Source organism: Vanellus vanellus (assembly GCF_965231255.1).
Source record: "Vanellus vanellus genome assembly, chromosome: 2".
Taxonomy (NCBI): Eukaryota; Metazoa; Chordata; class Aves; order Charadriiformes; family Charadriidae; genus Vanellus; species Vanellus vanellus.
This window is the reverse complement of record NC_138906.1, coordinates 66,149,771-66,170,351: the sequence shown is the minus strand read 5'-3', so window position 1 is coordinate 66,170,351 and position 20,581 is coordinate 66,149,771. Positions and strand designations below refer to the sequence as shown.

At 43.1% G+C, this 20,581-nt stretch overlaps 2 protein-coding genes across 3 annotated transcripts; both read left to right on the top strand.

The window, feature by feature from the left end:
* Positions 1 to 6,078: 6,078 nt before the first annotated feature.
* LOC309669188 (glyoxylate/hydroxypyruvate reductase B-like) lies at positions 6,079 to 9,394 on the top strand (the record flags this gene model as incomplete). Its single annotated transcript, XM_082479788.1, has 5 exons — positions 6,079 to 6,460; positions 7,420 to 7,591; positions 7,933 to 8,111; positions 8,666 to 8,762; positions 9,127 to 9,394. 5 exons carry the CDS (start codon positions 6,079 to 6,081, stop codon positions 9,278 to 9,280), a joined length of 984 nt encoding a protein of 327 aa, XP_082335914.1. The 3' UTR covers positions 9,281 to 9,394.
* Positions 9,395 to 10,065: 671 nt separating this feature from the next.
* Positions 10,066 to 20,250, top strand: RBFA (ribosome binding factor A). 2 transcript variants are annotated; one of them, XM_082479452.1, is made up of 7 exons: positions 10,066 to 10,230; positions 10,828 to 10,870; positions 11,498 to 11,674; positions 14,253 to 14,365; positions 15,543 to 15,627; positions 17,592 to 17,662; positions 19,352 to 20,250. In XM_082479452.1, exons 1-7 carry the CDS (start codon positions 10,121 to 10,123, stop codon positions 19,740 to 19,742), a joined length of 990 nt encoding a protein of 329 aa, XP_082335578.1. In that variant the 5' UTR covers positions 10,066 to 10,120; the 3' UTR covers positions 19,743 to 20,250. The 2 variants fall into 2 exon arrangements, with proteins under 2 accessions (XP_082335578.1, XP_082335579.1); XM_082479453.1 differs by lacking the exon at positions 10,828 to 10,870 and having other exon boundaries at positions 10,214 to 10,234; positions 19,352 to 20,247.
* The last annotated feature ends 331 nt before the right edge of the window (positions 20,251 to 20,581 follow it).

The window sequence follows — 20,581 nt, the reverse complement described above, 5'->3', positions numbered from 1 at the left end:
ATGTTTTTAATACCAAAATTATGTGCAGTCTACCTCCAGATTTTCAACTTGGAGCAAATATTTGGAAGAACACTTGGGGCCCTTTAGCCTCCAGCCCCATCCTGTAAATTAGTGGGAACACAAAAGTCTATAAACACACATGCAGCATTAAAATCTAAATTGACATATTTTCCTTTGTATTACTGCTTGTGGACATTTGCAAGAATAATTATATTTGAAACAAGATAAAACAGGGAGCTTCACTAATGTGAAAAGAGAAAATATTTTGACATTGGTTTTGTTACTGAAATTATTATTATAGAAAAAATAAAAATCCCGTGGCTTTCCTCCACTAGAAATAGCACCTATATTACAATTAATAATTCAAATTCCAGAGGAAAAGGGTAAGAAGATAAATAGAAGAATGCTTATCCACCTCACTAAAGCTTTGTAGGAAACAGTTTGCTGTCCTCTCAGTTGTCTTTATGTACTCTTGATGTGTTGTCTTAATACAAGTCCAAAAGACAAATAAACCAATACACCACTCAAAGTGGCAGTGCTATGCATTTTATTATGTAGTATGACTTTATGAATAGTATGATTATTTAATCTATCAGTAAAATTTATATCAAAGTTAGCTGCCATTAAGGGCAGCTAGGATTTTGCCTGTAGTCTCATGCATCTTTTCAGCGCCATTTCCAATTCTGTTCTTGCAGAGGGTTGTAATGGGTGTTTGCCAAAAGACACTTCCTTCCACCGGTTTATCATGATGATGTTACCAATACTTGCAGCTCAGGGAAACAAGAGACCTTAGCTTTTCAGGAGCAGCAAGTTGGCTGGCAAGAATTTCAAGCCTGTCCCAGGTACCTCCCTGTTCTCTGTGGTGCAGGTGCTCAGTATGCCTTTCATTGTTGCCTGTATGACCTTCACAAAAATAAGTTTATGCTTTCAAAATAAAAGGCTAAGCAACAAATTACAGAGCTGAAAACAAAGCTACAAGAAGCTAAAATAGCAGAGAGAGAAAAATACCTTTTATTAGATCAATATCCTAAAACTGGAAAAAACACTCAAGGTTTTCCACATGCAAACTTTTCTCCAGATGTGAAGCAGCTGATTAGTTACAGAAGTGCTCCCTGCCACTGAGGTGCTTTAGACAGGAAGACACAGCACTAGAGAACAGGATACCTGTCAGTCATTGGAGTGATGGGTTGAGTCACACACAATGCCCAGCGACTTGGCATTCCACAGACTGGAAAACGTCACTTGAGAGACAGCTTCCCAAAATGTCTTCAGGAAGCAACTACCTTTCTTTTCAAATTACATTGCAAAAAGTGGCCCTTTGTTCCCTGCCTTTCCTTAATCTATAAATGTTTATTGAATAGTATCAAATTAACTGACATACAGTTAAGGAAACATTCTTGTGCTCACTAGCTGCTGTTTCCCATCTCTGCTATTCTACTTAGATTGTGCCTGGAAAACACGATACATCCAATCTTATGATCGCTAAAAATGGATCAAAAAATGCAGTGGCCACATGAGCAAAGAAATGACCATTACAGTTCACTCCATTCATTCAGATTTGTTTGAAACATTTTGACAGCCAAACAGTACATGGCATAATGTGCTGCTACAGTAGTCTACTGGGAAAGCTGGCCTTACCTATGGCTAGCAAATGGGCTAGTGAAAACACTTTATGGTGGTTTAGAGTCAGTGAGAACAAATGCATCGCTTGCATTGGCCTTGCCTGAAACAACAAACTCGTGAATAGAGATTTCCTGCCTCTGTTTTTTTGGTTTTTTTTTTTTTTTTGTCCTATGAATCCTGGTCACATATAATATTGCTTTCAAACACATAACGTAGACATGGGAAATGTACATCCTTATTCAGTTTCATGCTTAAGCTAGTCTATAACTCCCACCTGGGAAATGTATTACATTACATTAAACAAAAATCTTTTAGGCTAATGAAATATTTCAAAAGTCTAAACCTAAGAAACAATTATTATGCAGGCACCTTATTAACACTGCAGACATCAGCTTGCCCTCCAGTATTACATGGACACCGACGGCAATATTTAATAATGGGAATGAAGTTCACAGACTGAGACTGTGCAATACTTCTCTCCCCATACCCACAGACATCATTAATTTCAGAGAACTTTGTCACAATGCTGGTATAATAGATCCCTTTCTATAACAGAAACTAACAGCACATTGCAACACTAAGTAACTCAGCTTAACAACACTACTTGGAGGTCTATAAGGTACTCTACAAATTACATCTACTTAGAACATGATAGCGCACTGGTGCAACACTCTCATCTTGTTTTACTTTAATCAGACTTCGCTTATGTTAATCATTTTTCGATTGCTGCCCATAGTCTTGTCTGTGACGTTTTGTGTCCCAGTAATTCAAACAGCTCTTCAGTCACTCAAAATATAAATGGCTTCCTGACCTTTTCTGTCACATATGTTTCTGTACAGATATATCTCCTCCTGAACCATAACTTGAAAATTAGATGTTCAAGTTACACAAAAAAACTTTGAAGCCATCTGATTCTCTCCACATCTAACCATGTAACACATTCATTTTCTTGACATTTGACATGCATGTCCTGGATTTTTGCTTAAAAAAGAGTAACATTCCTCTGACTATTATTTTTTGGGCTCCTCTGACTAATTGCTCCTTCATTTTGTTCATTGAAATTTGTTGATTTGATATACAAAGGAAAAAACTACCATGCTGTCTTTCCAAAGTTTGTTTTTTACCTTCATGACTAAAATGTGCTAGACCTCCTTCCTCAATTCATAGCAAGAATTACTTGAGTCTTTGAGAGGAGCTTTACAATGGTCCTTTGATCTCAGGTATTGTAACATAAGCAGTAAGTTAAAAGATCAACCATTATGTCTTATCAGCAAACTTGGAAGCAGTTGATGTGGAACAGGGAATGTGTAAGCATTTTAGCGTTTATTGCTTTTTTTTTAAAGAAGAAAATTCAAGTAGACTTAACTAAGAATCCAGTTGATATGCTGTAACTCCTTCTTGCTAGTTAATGAATTTTTGCTTTAAAGTTTAACTGTCTGAACTTGAAATCCATGTAAGCAAATGATACTCAAAAATAATCACCAGGATAGCAAGAACAACTTACAGTTGTGTATAATTATTACAACACTTTATTATACATTATCTTTTTGTTAGTCATTTTATAGAGGATTTGTTGTTAATCTTGACTGCCTTAATGTTCAGCATATTAAAATGTGTTTGGTAGAATTCAAGAAGACACAATTTTGTAATCTATTTTTTTGCAAAGCACTACAGTAGTCAGGACAAGCACAGCAGTGCACAATTGCTGGTTGTTTCATAGCGTGGAAGGAGAGAGGTCCCTAGTGTCCACAGCACTGGTGTTTCCTGGCTCTCGAGGTATTCCCACCACAGGAGCCAGGCACACTCTTGAGTGCCTGCTGACCATCTGCACGGCATGGGGGACCACTCCAGCACAGGTTTTGTGAACAGAGTACTGAAGCAGTACTTGGCAGCCTCCATCATCAGGGATTTACAATCCAAGTAACCTTGTCAGCAATTTTTTCATGCGTTTCTCATCTGGGATAGGCACAGGACTGCCTGTAGCCGGGATAAGCATCTGCACTGACTGAGCACCTGTGCCTGCCCCAGTTGCTTAGCTCTCGAAGAACGGTTTTGAGGGTATTCTTCATAAAATCATAGCATGGTTAGAGTTGGAAGGGACCTGAGAGAACATCTAGTTCCAACTCACCTGCCATGGGCAGGGACACCTCCCAGTAGACCAGGTTGCTCAAAGTGTCATCCAACTTGGCCTTGAACATTTCCAGGGATGGGCCTTCCACAATTCCCTGGGGAACCTCTTCCAGTGTCTCATCACCCTCACAGTGAAGAATTTCTTCCTAATATTTAATCTAAATACCTCTTTCAATTTGAAGCCATTCCCCCTCGTCCTATCACTACATGCCCTTGTAAAAAGTCCCTCTCCGGCTTTCTTGTAGGCCCCCTTCAGATACTAGAAGGCTGCTATAAGGTCTCCCCAGAGCCTCTCTTCTCCAGGCCGAACAACCTCTACTCTATCAGCCTGTCCTCACAGGAGAGGTGCTCCAGCCCTCCGATTATCTTCATGGCCCTCCTCTGGATTCACTCCAACAGGTCCATGCCCTTTGTATGTTGGGGGGCTCCATAGCTGGACACAGTACTCCAGGTGGGGTCTCATGAGAGCGGAGTAGAGGGGCAGAATCACCTCCCTTGACCTGCTGGCCATGCTTCTTTTGATGCAATGATTCTTAGAATCATTAAGGTTGGAAAAGAACTTCATGTGTGCAATGAGGTCTATCACTGGTGTCTGCTGGTCAGAGACAACTGATCGCATGCAAATAGTGTAATGACCAACAGAGAAACCAAACCACAGCTGATATTTAAAGACAATATGGAAAAAACTATGTGCTTGACGTTAATGCAAAATCCCGAGCAACAGCACAGAAACACGACACATTTTTAAAAACATACAATTATTTGTGAGCACCTGTTGGTCTCTCTCGTGGCTCCCCCCGAGGGGTTTGGGGTACACCGCCCGCTGCCCCGGCACCTCCTCTCCTCACCATCCACTGGCCCGCGAAAGGACTTTTTTGGGCGGCGCGAAAGGACTTTTTTGGGCGGCGGCGGCGGCGGCAGGCACCGGGCCGGCCCCGCGGCGGGGGAGCGGGCGGTCGGGCAGCTCAGTTTGGGCGGCCGGCGCGGTGCCAGCGGGGCAGCCCCGCTCCGCCCTCGCCCTCCCACGGCTCGGCGGCAGCGGGGCTGGGGCGCGGCGGCGGCGGCGGCGGCGGCGGCGGCGGCGAGCGGGTGAGTGCTCTGTGCGGCGCCGCGGGACCCCCCGGTCCGGGGCACCGGGAGTGCCTCTGCCGGGCAAGATCCCCCGGGTGTCCTCTGCCCCTCGGCCTCCGCCGCAGCCCGGGCCGCGTGTGGCCGCGGCTCAGCGGGAGGTGGGCGGTACCGACGGTAGGACCGGGCGTGCGGGGCACGGGGGTCTCACGGGGGTCTCCGCGCCATGCCCGGCGGCCCGCCCTGGCTGGAAGCGGAAACCGGGAGGGCATCTCGCCCCTTTCCCGCCGTCCTTCAGGACCGGACCGAGCCCCGCGGCCGCCGGTCCAGCTCCTTCCTATCTCTAGTCCCGCCTGCAGGCTCGCCGGGACAGCTGCAAACGCCTTCAGAAAGGGCTCAGCCCGCCCTAAGCCTGGGAAAGTAGCCATTACACCGCGCTCCGGCGGCTGGAAATTTGGGGTAGGACAGAGGGGCGCTGGTCCTGTCAAGCAGGCGGTGCGAGAGCCGTGTTTCATCAGCCCTGGAGCTGGGGATCCTTCTGTGCTTAGCCGGGAAGAAAATACTGGCAGCTGGTGTCGGGCCCAACACACATGTGTCTCTTCTGCACCTCTGGCGCTACGGCTGTGTTTCCTGAGCAGCTGAGAGGCAGTGTACTGGTCTCTTACCTTTAACCCGAGAAAAACAGCCTTGATTCTTTCCAGAGTCGGCAAAGTGAAGAGTTGTCCAGACACTGAGGGAGACCGAGGGAAAAAAGTGTAAACTTACGTTCAGAAAGCAAATTGATAACTCCAAAGCCCATAGGTGACAAATTATAGTTCTGTTATATTAAACAAGACTTTTCCTGAGATAATCTCATTCATGATCATCGCTTAATATGGTGGCAACCAAAGGCAGTAACTGGGGGGCTAAAATATACCCTTCCACTCACATGGCCACATTCTTAAATTATAAAGACTTTGGCCTTTAAATATCAAACAGGAGTAATGTCTGGTAGCTCTTTTGTTTGAGTGTTAGCATAGCTGGTATGCCAGAAACAATGTTTTCTTGTCTTCTTAACAAGATTATCTAAAAATTGAACATCCTGAATAACACAGGAAGAACAGAAGAAAAGTTCTGCATGTGAAAGGGAATATCTTTAGCCAACTCTGTCATCAAGTGGGAAAACAGCGTGTAATGGAGCCAATCAGTTCCTGTTTTTTAAAAAAGATATAACGGATCACTTGATGTCCTTTTCGTTTCTCATTGCTTTTGTAGGGCATGGAGGGTCAGGAACTGCCTTATGTGCTAATTGACTGTGTAGGAGGGAAGCATGGAGTATACGAAGACCACATTGAATTTCTGAAGAAATATTTTCATCTCATCACCATGAAAGAATATCTTGAAAACAAGAAATTTCTCAGTGAAAAGATCAGAGCTATTTATATGTGGTATCACAAACCAGTTATTAATGAAGAGCTGCTCCAGAGCTTGCCTAACTTGAAGATAGTTGCAAGCTCTGGAGTGGGAATAGATCACTTAGACCTGAATCTCCTCTCCAGCTATGGTGTGAAACTGTCCAACACTCCATTTGTTGTTTCCACTGACACTGCAGACCTGGGGATGGCTTTGATGCTGGCTTCTTCCAGGAGACTTGTGGAAGGTAATAACCAAAATGGTTTTAGTCTTTTTATAGGAAAGGTGACTCTTCAAAACATGCAGTTAGAAACTGTCTGCTGATGCAAAGGTAAACTTAAAACTAGTAATAGAGGAAAATACAGGGATGAGGAAAAAGTTCAGGCAAACCTGTCATGTTGACAATAACTTGCACGCAGTGCATACCATTTCCAAACAGGCATATCAGCAGGGTAGATGTGTTCCTTCTTCAGACAGCTCTAAATTCAGGCCTCTTCTCCCTCAGCCCATAGCCACTTACATGTTCTACTTGTTCACTGCAGTCTTGCTTTTCAAGTTTTAATAAAAGGGGATTAAAAGGAGATATTTTCAAGGAGGCTTGAAACCTGTCTTTGCCAAGCTGACATGTATCTGAGTCATTACGAACAAGCTGTCCAGAAATCTGTCCGCCATCCTTTATGTTTCTTTTTCCTGCCAGCGTTGGTGTATCTGCAAGATGGCTGGGAATCATATTTTGGCCTTACTGAAAGTCTTGATGATGCTGCAACTCATTCATCAGTTGCACCATTCAGTATTTACAGTGTATGTGACATCCATGGCACTGCCAGTTTCATTAGCCCTGCTGATGAACCACCATGAGTAAGAAGCTGAGTTGCTGAGGTGCATTTCAATGGCACAATAATCTGTACTGCAGGCAGAGATGATGGGCAGGTGTGTGATGTACATCGAAGGGAGGTTGCTGCTTTGGCCTCACCTTGCCAAAGAGGGGCTGGGTATATTTCTATCCTAAGCAAGAAAGCAATGTCAGATGTCATGTTTACAGTACAGCATTATTCACTTCTTGTCCAGAAACACAGTAACATTATGTTACACCTCCTCTTCTTCTGCCTTGTCGTATAATAAAAAGTAAGCGGGGAAAAAGCAACCATATGACAGGAATCAGGCAATCCTTTACATGGCATTTTTCCTTCTTTTCCCTCCGCCAAGGCTATCAGATGGCAGTCTCCCCCGACACAGAATATTTCCCCGCTGACTGGCTGGGGGCTGAAGTTTCTGGGGCAACCCTGGGGATCGTGGGAATGGGCACCATTGGCTACAAAGTGGCGGAGAGAGCCAAAGCCTTTGAAATGAAGATTTTGTACCACAACAGGAATCAGAGGTAAAGTTGGTTGCAGCTCCATGGAAAGCCTATTTTGTCTCTGTTATGACCAGAAGCTGTGACACGAATGCATCTATTTTATTATTTTTTCAGTGCATTTACATGATACGCATTTCTTACTTTGCATCCTCACAGGTATATTACTGCACATTTGTGTATAGTTCACTTGGTATTGTGGGAAACAGCTTAATATTTTTCTTTACTGAGTTTCAGTCAGATAACTGGCTAGCTGCTTTGCATTACAGAGTGAAGAAAACAATTATGAAACCTTTTCTCTAATGGTGATATGAACTTTTTCTTGTTGCTTACTATTGAAGTTTAATTTTGGGTTTTTCCCCCAGAAACAAGGAAGAAGAAAGTGCTGTTGGAGCTATTTACTGTAAGAAGATAGATGATTTGCTCCATCAGTCTGATTTTGTGTTGCTGTCTGTGAACCTGACTGCAGAGACACACAAACTGATTGGGAAGAGAGAGCTGGAGCTGATGAAACCCACAGCTACTCTCATTAATATCAGCCGAGGTAGGGTGCAGAATAATCAGAGCTGCATTATGGTTTGCTGGCATAAAAAGTCCTGGGAGAACCCAACCCTAATATAGAGTCTGTCACTCTGAAATTTTCAGTAAATTCTCTGTTTAATAGATTATTTAGGTGCCCGTGGTTATATCTCAGCACAACATTTAAGCATTTTCACAATTATGAGCAAGTAGGTCTCTAAAATGCTAGTGAGCTTGGAGCATTAGGACACCATGTATATTTGTATAATCTCCTATTTACACTTTTCATTTATTTAGTGCAGTGTTGTTGCTAACATACATCAAGGTGGCACCGCCCACCCTGAAGTCTGGCATTGTACTTTGTTTTATGGTGTACGGACTGCTTTCAAAAATTCCTGACTGTCCAACTCTGCTGCATGTACCCAAGCTTTCTCCTCCCACTTCACCACCCTGTCTGCTGCTACTTCTGCTTTGTGAACATTGCTAGCCCTGCCATTTGCCTGACCATCATGCCCAAAAGGATGGTGACAGAACAGTATGGAATATGACAATAAGTGTATCCTTCTTACTGTAACCCAGGTCTGGTTGTGGATCAGGATGCTTTGGTGGAAGCCCTTCAGAACAAAGTTATTAAGGCAGCTGCTCTGGATGTGACATATCCTGAACCTTTGCCAAGGTAGGACATGTATTTAAGTTAAATATAAATGAGTGTATGTGTGGTTCACACTAAGTACAAGTTTGTGAGTGTGTGAGAAGTTACATAATTTTGTTAGTAGGAGTACATGATGTATGTGCACTAGTCCTCCTGAAACAATGTCCCCAGTCATTCCATCCTAGCCAAACAAAATTCACACTGACTCATTTGGAGGATTTGTTGCATAAAAAACCTGCAAGCTAGGCAGCAGTTTCAACTCTGCTGAGTATGCCTGGATCACGCATGTTTTTATTTTTATTTTAAATATTTCCCTGGCTCTGTTTCGGGTAACAAAACAACAGATTCTCTCTCAGTGACTAGCTCAGTATTTCTTCTCCTTTCCCAGGGATCACCCTTTGTTAAAGCTGAAGAATGTTATAATAACTCCTCACATTGGAAGTGCCACCAAGAAGACACGCCGCCTTATGATGGAAAACATGACAGAAAGCATACAAGCGGGTCTTACTGGTCTTCCTATCCCTAATGAAGTATTACCATAAAATGGCTAGCATTTAATTTTAATGCCGTTAGTGTTTACCCTGGTGTAAGGAAACGGCAATTTGATCACTCTTCATGTAACTAACCCATATGTGCCATACAGATAAAATATGTAAGTATAACGTGTGGGTTTAGTTTATTTAAAGAGCCAAAGGTGATTCTGTGTGGAAAACTGCAGTATTTTGCCACCAACTTCAACGGAAAACTCGAGAGTCCAGAGTCTTGCATGGGTGTAATTCATTTCGCTCGCCTCCTCTTCAAATTGCCCATCGATGTAACACCAAACTGCGGGACGTTTCAGTCGTACCCCAGTGCCACCGCCACGCTGCCCGTTGCAGCATGCCACGGCCGGTACCTCGGACCAGCTGTTCCCGTCGCTCCAGCGGCAAAATGCTCATCTCGGGGGAACCGTTTGCATGGCCTGTGCTGGGGGACCCCTTTTATGGAAACACAGCAACCGGGTTCATTTTCACAGGGGGGTTGGAACTCGATGATCTTCAAGGTCCCTTCCAACCTAAACCGTTCTATGATTCTATGATCCAGACAAAAGCGCCTGTGCGCAGGTATGCCCGCACGGGGCTCGCCTGTCCGTGTCTATGAGTCTCCTCCCAGCTCGGGCCCCGAGGCTCCCCGGCCTCGCCTCACACCCGTGCCCGAGTGCAGCCCTGCCTCCTCCCTTCCCTCCTTCCCTCCCGGCGCCGGCAGGGCCGTCCGTCGACGCGGCCTTCAGCGCCGCCTCAGCCGAGACCGCCGCGCCGCGAGGGGGAGCCGGCACCGCCGGCGCCGCCGCCGCCGGGAACTCCAGGCCGCCGGGCCGGGCCGGGCCGGGCCGCTGCGGCAGCATGTGGGGCGCCCGGGCGGCGGTGGTGCCGCGGTGGTGCCGGGCCCTGCGCAGCTCCGCTGCCCTGGGCGGCACCAGGAACCTGCTGAAGAAAATGCTCCGCAAAAACAAGTAGGTGCGGGGCCTCGCTGCGGGGGTGAGGGGGCCGGGGCCGGGCGGGCTGCCGGGCCTGCCCTTGCCTGGGCTGGTGCGGGGGGGGGCTCTGCTGCCGCGGGCCGCTTCGCCGGGGCTGCCCGCGGTCTGGCGAGCGCGCCCCACGCCGGCGCTGTCGTGCCCCGCCTGCGCCCGCACCGCCGTGCCGGGTCGGGCCGGGTCGGGCCTTGTCGGGCCCCGGCGGGGTGGGCTGCGGGCGCTGGGCGCCGTTGTGTGAGAGTGGGACTCGGGGCGCTGCCGTGTTGCCGGTAGCGCGGGGGAGAGCCACCCACCCCGAGCCGCCCTACGAGCAGCGCCCGCGGGGCTCTGGTAAGGGTGCTTCGGTGTTGTGCCCTGTCACACCGGTCGCTAAAGACACCGTAGGGTTGTTCTTCCCCCGCCCCCGCGCCGCTCCCCGCCCCGCCGCCGCTGCGGGGAGAGCATTGCGGGCCGGGAAACCTGGGTGGTGTCGTCGTGTGCCTTCAGGCGGGTGGCGTTGTAGTTTACACAGGGAACCTGTTGTTTCTCTGAGCTGCTAGAAAGACAAAAGCTGACTTCCTTTCCTTTTTCCAAAAGAAAGAAGTTTTGGTATGACAGTCCTACCCTGGGATCTAAAATGGTAAGTGTGGGCTTTTGAAGTGCTGTGTTTATCTGTGCCGGGAGGAACAAGCTGCTGCCATTGTGTCTAACCTCGGGAAAAGCATTTTCTGGTGGAGAAATAGTAGAATTTTGTGAATGAACACGAGAGCTCCAGTTTCACTATGAGATGCCCGAATTGCTGTCAAGAGAAGCCGTTCTGCTCCCCATGGCCGTTTCCTCTTCTGTGCTGATTTTTCATCCACACCGGCACCAACGCTCTCTTGCACCCTCTTGAACCCATAGCAGAGAACTGATCCAGATTAAGACTTCTGTATACTAGCTTAGTTTTACTTTTATGGAAAACAAGTTTTTGTGTTTCTTTTTCAAACAAGCAATGCTTTTCAGTTAATAGATGCTGTATTTTAGAAAATGGACTTATTGAGCTGTATAACTTTCTACAAAATAATAAAGAAACTAAGAATCCTTGACTGTAATACAGGAAGGTCAAACATTTTGTGAACGGAATTATTCTTTATTGAAATACGTGATACCTATGTAAAACCATCACAGCTGCAATAATGGCATTCTAAGAGCACACTGCACAAAATTTGCCTAAAACAAGTTTGTAACTACTGATTAATGTGTTTGTTTTGTTTTTTTTTTTAAGATGTATAAACCAAACAAGTTGGCTTCTTTAATGACTGATGACCAGACAAAAACTAGGAAAGAAGATAACATACGCTGCAGAGTCTTGAATGGTCTTATTCATAAAGCTGTGGCAGAGATGATGACTACCTGTGAAGTTAATCAAGAACTTTATGATCTCAAGCTGGAAATCTGCAAGGCAAGTGCCGAAGCTACAGCTTGTGTTGACCCGCTCTGACTATGCTTTGAGGTCGGCATGGCACGCCAAAGGAGCTTCCCTGGGTGTTGTAATGTGTACAGGAGTTTTACTGCATTGCTGCTTGATGTGGCAGAACACATCAAGATTATGCTCTGGATTCCCCTTGTACACTAGGAGAACTTTTGCCACTATTGTAACCGGCTTAGCAGACCTTTGCCACTATAATACAAATGCAACTTAGGCTGACTAAATGGTAATTCTCCTGGTTTGATTTTTTTTTTTCTGTTACTCAGACATATACTGTTTGCCTTGCCCCTTCAGAAGGAGGAGCCTGGTCTTACCAACATAAGTGTATCTTTCCAAGAGTCTTTTCTTTTTGCAGGTGTGGGAGAGTTGATACCTCATGGTGTCCTTCAATAGCATCCTAACACAGGCAGAAGACTTAAGCGGGACATGAGCTTTGTTTAAAAAAAAAAGGCAAGCCTAAGAAAATGGCATTGGCAAGCAAGGTTCCAGAAAGAATTGGAATTTGTACCTAATTGTAGCTAGTGTTGTCATAATTGGTGGGATTGAAAGAGATGTTGAAGCTCTGATCCAGGAACTAAGTAATTCTCCACGTTCTTGTTTGTTATCTGTAGGTTTTTTTCTTCTACTTTTGCTGTTTTGTTAAGATTAAATTATACCAATATTTGGCATAAAAGCTTGATGGACTTAGCTTTGTTAGTTAGAAGCATGGAAAAAAATTGCACCTCATAGATGCATCTATGACAAGGGGTTTGTTATTTATAATTGAAACAGATGTTTTTGCCAGCTGAATTAATTCTGTCTTCAGGCAGGTGATTAAAATTACACAGGCAAGATTAACCTTTTGTCTCTATATGTGCAGTATCCTTCATATAGTATTTTTCTCTCTCTAGGACTTTGAGGATTGCTTGTCTAACTTGGATGGCATGTCTGCACATAAAAATGCTGGCTGGTGCAGGCAAGCCACAGCACTTTGGGAAGGCATTGATGTAAATGAAACAACTTACAACATGGGAGAGAAAGAAACGGCCTTCTTCCAAATATAGTACAGATTTTATTATAACTGCGTAGTGCTTAGTTGTTGTGCTGCACTGGGATGTGACTGAGACTCAGTCCTGATTTACTCTTGAGCTGGTTCTGGTCTGATATTGTTAATTCTGTTATCAAAAGAAATCTTCTAGTAGGCTTTCTACAACCCATCAGAATTTGGGTTTTTTTTAGTATCGGAAGTTAAAATCACATAATAGTAATACAGATAGGAATCATGCTTCAGGCCTGATACATCAAACTTCTGTCCACTCAGTAACATTACTCATGTGATGATGAAGAAATGGCTTGTGTTAGATAGGGTTGTTTATGTGCTTACATTAGACTCAGTGTGGGAATTGGGGAGGGTTGATCCTGCAGTAGAAGCAGCTGGTTAATGATCACGGTGGGTTTTTTTAACGAGTGGTGGATTTCCTGAAGGAGTAGTTATTTGGTGGTGGAAAAAAATCAGTATCTACTTTGATTTTTTGGGGGCAGTCCATTCTGCCTTAGGAAGGAGTAGCACTGTCAACAGCAGACTGTGATGCAATTTTCACTCGTGGGAATATTCTGGTGGAGTTGTCTTTTTCTGCTGATGTATGTAGACACCTGTTTGTTTGAAGAGTTGTTTTCTGGACTAGATAACCCCTGAACTGTGCCTTCCGATGGGTAGTTTATGCTTTCTCCTCCCTCTTCCTTGTCTCCTTCCTTTGATTGAGCCAGATAGGTTATCAGAAGTTTGCTGAGTGTACTCTCATAGTGAGAACCTGTTCTGTAAGATGCTGATAGATGCAATGAATGACAGTTTCATCAGTCTTTCAGAATCCAGTTTGTGTTTCAGAAGTTTATTCTTCAGGAAGATTGTCAGTCTATCTCACATGTGCTTTGGCCCCTGCACACCATGCATTTTCAATTGCATGAATGACAGCTATGAATGTTATCTGTTAGTGGGCTAGAGGTTCAGGCGCTGCAGGTCCCTAGCAGGCTTTAGAACTGGAGAGACTCTTACTTTACAGTGGCATGCTGGGCATCCTCTTTTCTGTCAATATAAAAACCAAACTCTGGGTGACCACAAACCAGGCAGTGTCACAGATCCTTCTTTAGTGGAAACTTACACTTTCAACTGTGTTCTGAAACAGCATGCCATAAATTGTCATTCTGGACTATTTGTGATGGTAGCACTGTTGCATTGACTAAATGTAGCACTGTCAGTAACAGACAGGTGTTGACAGACTTCTCAGTTTAATTTCAGTTGAAAGGGAGATTAGGCAGTGACTTGCCTAAATAAAAAAAAAGTCCTTTCAGGTACTGAATGTAAATTTTATTTGGTGTTAAACTCTACCTCTATAATGGCACTGTGTAATTTATGGTTTTTAAGAGGGATGGGAGAAGAGATTCTCCTAAGGATGTACATATCCAGTTTGGGTCACTGTATGCTTATTCATGAATTAGAGACTTTGTTGTAGTCTGTGAAGTCATGAAGTGTGTGTGCATATATAATTTTAAAGAAACATTTGTCTTTTTGCAGGTGTCCCTGGCATCAAACTTTTCCGCATGTCGTGTGTACTGGAATCCTGCTGCTACTACGGAGAAAGAAAGTTATGTTGAAAGTGTACTGCAGAAGAGTGCTCCACGTATAAGGTACTGCTAAGGGATAAACAGTTAGACCACTTCATAAATTTCATAGCCATGTACTAGTACCATTTCTTAAGTATTTCTAACAGTCTATATCTGATTTAGGTTTTTAGATATTTGGAGTTAGTGCATCTCCTGTGATGAGCCTCAGGGAAGGATGGCTGTGCCACACCAGCTGTGTATTGTCCTGCTGAAGCATAGCTGGCTTATTTGGCTTCTGTGCTTTCAGACTGGGCTGAGAAGAAAGAAAGAGGAACCTGGGTGCAGTTTCACTGCATTGCACTAGTGATAGTGGGCTGGACATGCTGTGTGCGACAGTAGGCCAGAATATGATGCTGCACAAGAGGACTGGCAATTACAACAAATATCTCCTTACAGATTCACTGGGCAATTCTGATCGCTAGGGACAATTTGGACCTGCAGAAGGGATGACTGGTATTACAGAAAATTCTTCGCAATACTGATACCAAAAAATAAACGTCAGGATGCTACCATGTATTGTGATGCTTTTACCCTTTTTTGACAGAGGGTCCAGTGAGTTTTGAGGATATCATAGAAATTTCTGTCTCTGCCTCTTTCCTTGGCTTACCCTCTGCTACCCAGCCAGTCTGTTGCAGGATCAGGACTTCACCCTGTGTGAAAGGTGGCATTGAAGCATACTTGTAAAGCCATTTCCTTTCCCCCTGTTTCCCTAGGCTGTGCTGTAATTCCCGCTCCAGCACAATGCTCTCTTCTACTTCCAACAGCTTCCACTCTTTGAGAAGGAATGTTGCTGGCTGGGAAGAAGACAAGGGGAGCCTTGTCAGTCCTTCCTGCAGCTAGCACATAGGACTAGTAGTCTTGCCCTGCTGTGAAGGCTCTATCCTCAACTGCTCTCACCCCGACAGTGGGGATAAGGAAGCCAAATGAAATGGGGAAAGACCTGCACTGGCCTGTGCATATAGGAGACAATTGAAATATCATCAATACTCAGTGGGATCTGGAGCTAGTATGTTACATTCAGAGTTGGGATTCTTCGGTGATGTATTGCTTAGCACTAACTTGAATGGATACCCATCAGACTGTAAGTTTTGCAAACCGTATCCTTAAATTTGCAGTACTGCTAGAATTAATTTAACATATTTTATCTGTCCTGGAGGTGCTGTACTGTTACTTATACTGGTGAATGCTGTATTTTTTCCAGGTACCTTCTGATGAGTCAGCAGATTCTAGGAAATGTACCCCCAATAGTCTTTCTAAAAGACAAAGAAGCTGCAGCTGTAAAAGAGGTAATTGTAATCTTCGACTCAATGTACAAATATAATGATGTGCAAACATGGTGACTTAGCATACCACAATGCTTAGGGATTTGGAGAGAGCTGATCATTCAGTTGTTCTACCAATCTGCATTAGATATCAGTCCTTGTCTATACACTTTCCTCTTCATGTTCCAAAGTATTTTAGCAAAAAATCTTGAGTAAGACTGATGCTTACATACAATGTAAAAAAATCCTTGTAGCTATTGCCTCATGAATTTTTTTGGATGCTACTATTAAAATTTCCGAAGCTGTGCTTTCAGAGAAGCTTGTAGGCCGGATCATTAGGCCAATAAAGAAATCCTAAAAAATGAAATTACAATTTTAAGGAATAATATAGGGTAGGGAGTTGTCTGTTGCCTGGTATACATGATTATTGAAATGAGGTCTGAGGAGCCGTCTTCCACATTTTAAATGTTATGTGGTTTTAAACTTCCATTTAATCTAATCAGTGATTTTCAATGTTTTTTTTACCCCAACCTTTTTCCATCTGTGAATTGTTAACATGCCCCAACGTGCACCATGAGCAGGGCTCAATAAATATGTCATGGTTTAGGCCGAACCGGCCACTGGCGACGTGGGGCACCCCAGATTGGACCAAGAGATGTGCCCCCTCCCCCCCCCTTGAAAGATAGAGGCAGAGGAGAGAAAAAGAGACTTATGAGTTTAGAAGGAACTAAACTACTTTAATGAAATATTAATAATGAAATATATACAAAACTGTATCAAGCTCCCAGGATGACAATCACATCACTGGCTGGCACTGGGGAAGTCCCAGACTGGACTCAGTGATGGACAGGAACTGGATTCTGGATCAGGATCACAGGCAGACAAACAGGCAGTCTTCCTCAGACGCCGGCCATTGAAGAAAGAGGGCTGGCCCTTTGATCCCTCAGCTTTTATACTGAGCGTGATGCAGATGGGATGGAATCCCCTGTTGGTCAGTTTTGGGTCACCTGTCCTGTCCACTCCTCCCCACGGGTGTGACCCCTTTACGCTTTTCCTCTTCCCACCCTCCAGGGGGGCAAATAACCAAGTTAGCTGCCTTGGGTGTTAGAGCACTAAGTGTGAGCAAGAGCCTCTCTGCATACCATTCCTTGGCATCATCTATAAACATAGGTCTTCTGACTCTGAGAGGGAGGAGTTTCTGCACAATGTGCTGTTAATTGCAGTAGTTAGAAGATGCTTACCTAAGAAGCAAAAATACTGAACAAAATTGGTCCTGTTTTACTTCAAACCAGGACAATCATCTTTTCACACTTTGCAGATCATCAGATTTATGTAATCCATAGATTCGAATAAAAGGGCTTGAAATAACTTAGCTGAAACTGATTTTTAAGTATCAGAGATAGGGAAGGACCATCCACTTCAGCTCCTAGAATAATATGCTGAATTAGAAGGGAAGTAATGTAAAGAAAAGTAGGAATAAAAATTTCAAATGAAATAAAATTTTCACAATTAGGTACACTCTCTAAGCACTGAATATACTAGATTTGTAGCATTTACTGTTTAGGTGCTATGTTAAAAGTGAGTTAGAAACTCAATATTTACATGTAATAGAAATACAAAATTGCAGAAAGGAGGAAAAAGTGAAAAAAATCTCAGTGTAAGAATGTTACAAAAAAGGATTGCAAGACTGAAGTAAGACCAAATAAATTATGTACGTCACACAATCCCCAGCCAACTGTTCAGAATGTACATAAGGCAAAAAAACTTTGTAGGAATCCCTGGATCAGTAATGCTATTTGATACAAGCTTCCCAGGCAAGAAGTATAAACATTTTTATGTAAATAGAGGAAAAGGCTATTTTGAAATGTTTTTGCTAAATATTATAAACATGTAGAAAATAAAATATCTGCTGTTAGATACGTGTCAGTTTCTCGTGTAGGTGAATAAAGTAAACTTAATACAGGACCTTTGTCTTCATGTTTTTACAGATTGAGGAATTACTGTCAATTGCTGATTTTGGACCTCCAGAAGAAGAAGAAACATCTCAAAATGATTCAAGGTGCGTTTTCTGAATCAGAATTGTACAAGTGTGCCTTTTCATCTCTGGTGGCCAACTTAAATTGGGTTTTATTTGGCATGACAGAAAGTATATTTTAATTAGACGCGTACGTTGTTGTTATCTCAGTTGAGAAAATGGTGTTATGAGGAAATAAAAGCAGAAGAGAGACTTTTTAGGAGATGTTACCGAAAGGTCATCTCAGCTTTTAAAGACATCAGTTGGGCCTTTTTATTAACAGAAGAGGCTACAGAATAGGCTAAGACAAAAGTAATATGTAATTGTCCCAGAAATTAAATGTATGGCGTTTTATTTTGTGGCTTAAGCTTTCTTTACCAAATTTACACCCATTTATTAAAATTAAGGGAAAATATGTCTTATTATATATGCTCTGGTTTACTTTCATATTTTAGTGCTGACACATCTTCATAGGCTATTTTGTCATTGGTTCTTGTACACAGGTACCTTGCTGCAGACCACAGGTTTGCAAATACGGAAAGAGAAAGTCTATTTTTTATATATAGGTGGACCTCTGTTAAGCTCTGGAGAATGACTGAATTGTCACTTGTAACAACAGTACAGTGTATACACTTTCAGAGGCCGCTAACCCATAAGGTGATAGCAGAACACAGTCTTAGAAATCGGCTGTGTTTGATGTCTATACTCTGAGTGACATAGTCATCAGATTGGGTATGCAAGTAACCAATACTTGTTCTGGTATTAGTATCGTTACATTTATGAGGGAAGTATTTTTAGAATTTCTAAGAATCCAAGACTCAATGTGTTTTTGATAACTAAATTTTAAAAAATGCTTTGCAGCAGTAATATTTTTTTCTTGCTGGTAATTTTCTCATGAGGAAAAAAGCTCTAAGTTTACTTGGCCATTTTTTTTCTGGTATAAGTTTGGTTTGTTATACGGGAGTTACAAGCTTATTGACAAACATCCCTAAGTTAACAAAAAGTAAAAGTAAGTTAATTTAACATTCTTCTGTGAGGGATTTTTTTGGTATTGAGGGATAGGGCTGAACAATCTATTGGAATAATGATTCTGTAGACTGGATGCTCTCAAAGCCAACAGCCTTGCACTTGTGTGCTGCAGTCTGTTGGTGGAAATTCCTTTTGTGCCTTAACGTCTCACAGGACCGTTCATCAGGTGCAAATAAGAAATAGCTTACTGGGCGAAATCATTGTTGTGACGGAATTTCCCAGAGGGCACCTAACATCTTCCTCTGTTTCTGTCGTGTGGAAATACTTCAGTCCGGGTTAAGATGCCATATGCTGTCTTTCATACGTTTGTCTGATGTGTTCTGGGCACAGGCTGCTTCTTCTCTCTTCTTGGAAGAGCTTGGAGAAATCTAACTTCCTTGGGGCTCCCAGGTCCAGTGCTCACTCTGTTACCTATGCACACCTTTTCCCAGAACAAGCAGTTTTATCTGGAATGTAGTTGCTTTATTGGCTTCCTCCCATTAAGTCTGTTGTCACGCTGACAGGCTTATACACAGCCTGTACTTGGACACATGGTACGGTGGTATCTCTGCTTTCTTACCATAGGGAGCACAATGCTGAACACAGTGCGTTAAAGTCAAACTGAAAACTCCAGTTTATTTGTGTTACTCAAGTTGTCACAATTAGTATTGCCCCTTCAAATATACACAGGGAAAAAACTTACAACATTTGTTTTCCTTTCCACAGTAACCTGTCCTCTTCAGCAACTCAATCTTCAGATTCACCCATGCAGTCTAATCTTTTTGGTATTGATCATGAACTGCTGAATAAGCAGATAATGGACTACAAAAGACTGAAAGTGTCAAGAGATATAGAAAGCATTGCCTGGACAGAAGAGCAGAAGCAGCAGCTTTCTAAGATTCAAAAGAAAATGAAAAAGAAAAAACCAAGGAATCCTCCTGATGATGACATTACACCACAGAAATACTTACTGGACAGATACGAAGCTGATTATTGGGATGATAATACTGAATCATTCTCAGACTATGAGCTGGAGGATGAATTACAGGAAGAAGTAAATGAATTGGAGGCAGATGATGACAAAACTCTAAGTCAGTCTACGGATAAACGGAAATGAAGTGAAAAATCCACTCCCTTTAAAATGGAGGCTGTCAATAGCAAAAAAAAAAACCTGCCATAGATACTGAAAGGTTATTTTTCTACAGCCTGTTTACTACTTACTCTTTCAGACTAGTAGGTTTGCCACACTTGGGGAGGTTTGCTAGCACAAGGTATGTAAGAAAACCAAAAATGCTATTTGTGACATTCTGTTAAGCAGCTTTCAAGCTGCTGCAGTTGTAGGGCTTCCAACCAGAAAGCATTTTGGTAATAACAAAATATACATAGTGCAGCACTGAGTTAAAAATTCTTGCAGTTCTATTGATTATTTCCAATAAAATTATGATTTCTGTGTTGAAATAAAATGTCTTTTTTTTTTTTTTTTTAGCGATCTGGATAAAAATACTCACAAAGTTATGGTATCTGTTTTTCTAAGGTCAGGAAGGAAGAGGAAAGCAAAGTAATGACAGTGGCCTTCAAAGAGTAGCCTTCAGTGCACAAAGACCAGGACAGGGTATTCTCTAGAGGATCTAGTCTAATGAGGGAACTCTTTCCACAAGAAGGTGAAGCTTGTTGAAATTATGGCCAATAAAGTTCAACCCTGAAGGAAAACAAATGTATTTATTTTAATATTCAGAAATTTACAGCTGTGCAAGGGGAACTACAACCAGAAAAGAATGGAGAACTGCTCATCTGTTGGGTAAAATTGGGCAAAGCATTGACCGTGACTGAAAAGATGTATTAAAAACTCAGAGGTGGAGAAAAAGCAGCAGGGATGTGTGAGCCGGTGCAGGCAGGATGCAGGAACAACCACAAAACCATGGATGAAATGCAAAGAGTAAATTTATTTTCGTTACC

What these genes read in the sequence shown, in the direction of transcription:
- RBFA (XM_082479452.1), top strand. Translation starts at nt 10,121, where the DNA reads ATGTGGGGCGCCCGGGCGGCGGTGGTGCCGCGGTGGTGCCGGGCCCTG. An exon ending in AAGAGTGCTCCACGTATAAG is followed by an intron (nt 14,366 to 15,542) that starts GTACTGCTAAGG and finishes TATTTTTTCCAG; the next exon opens with GTACCTTCTGATGAGTCAGC. An exon ending in AAGCTGCAGCTGTAAAAGAG is followed by an intron (nt 15,628 to 17,591) that starts GTAATTGTAATC and finishes ATGTTTTTACAG; the next exon opens with ATTGAGGAATTACTGTCAAT.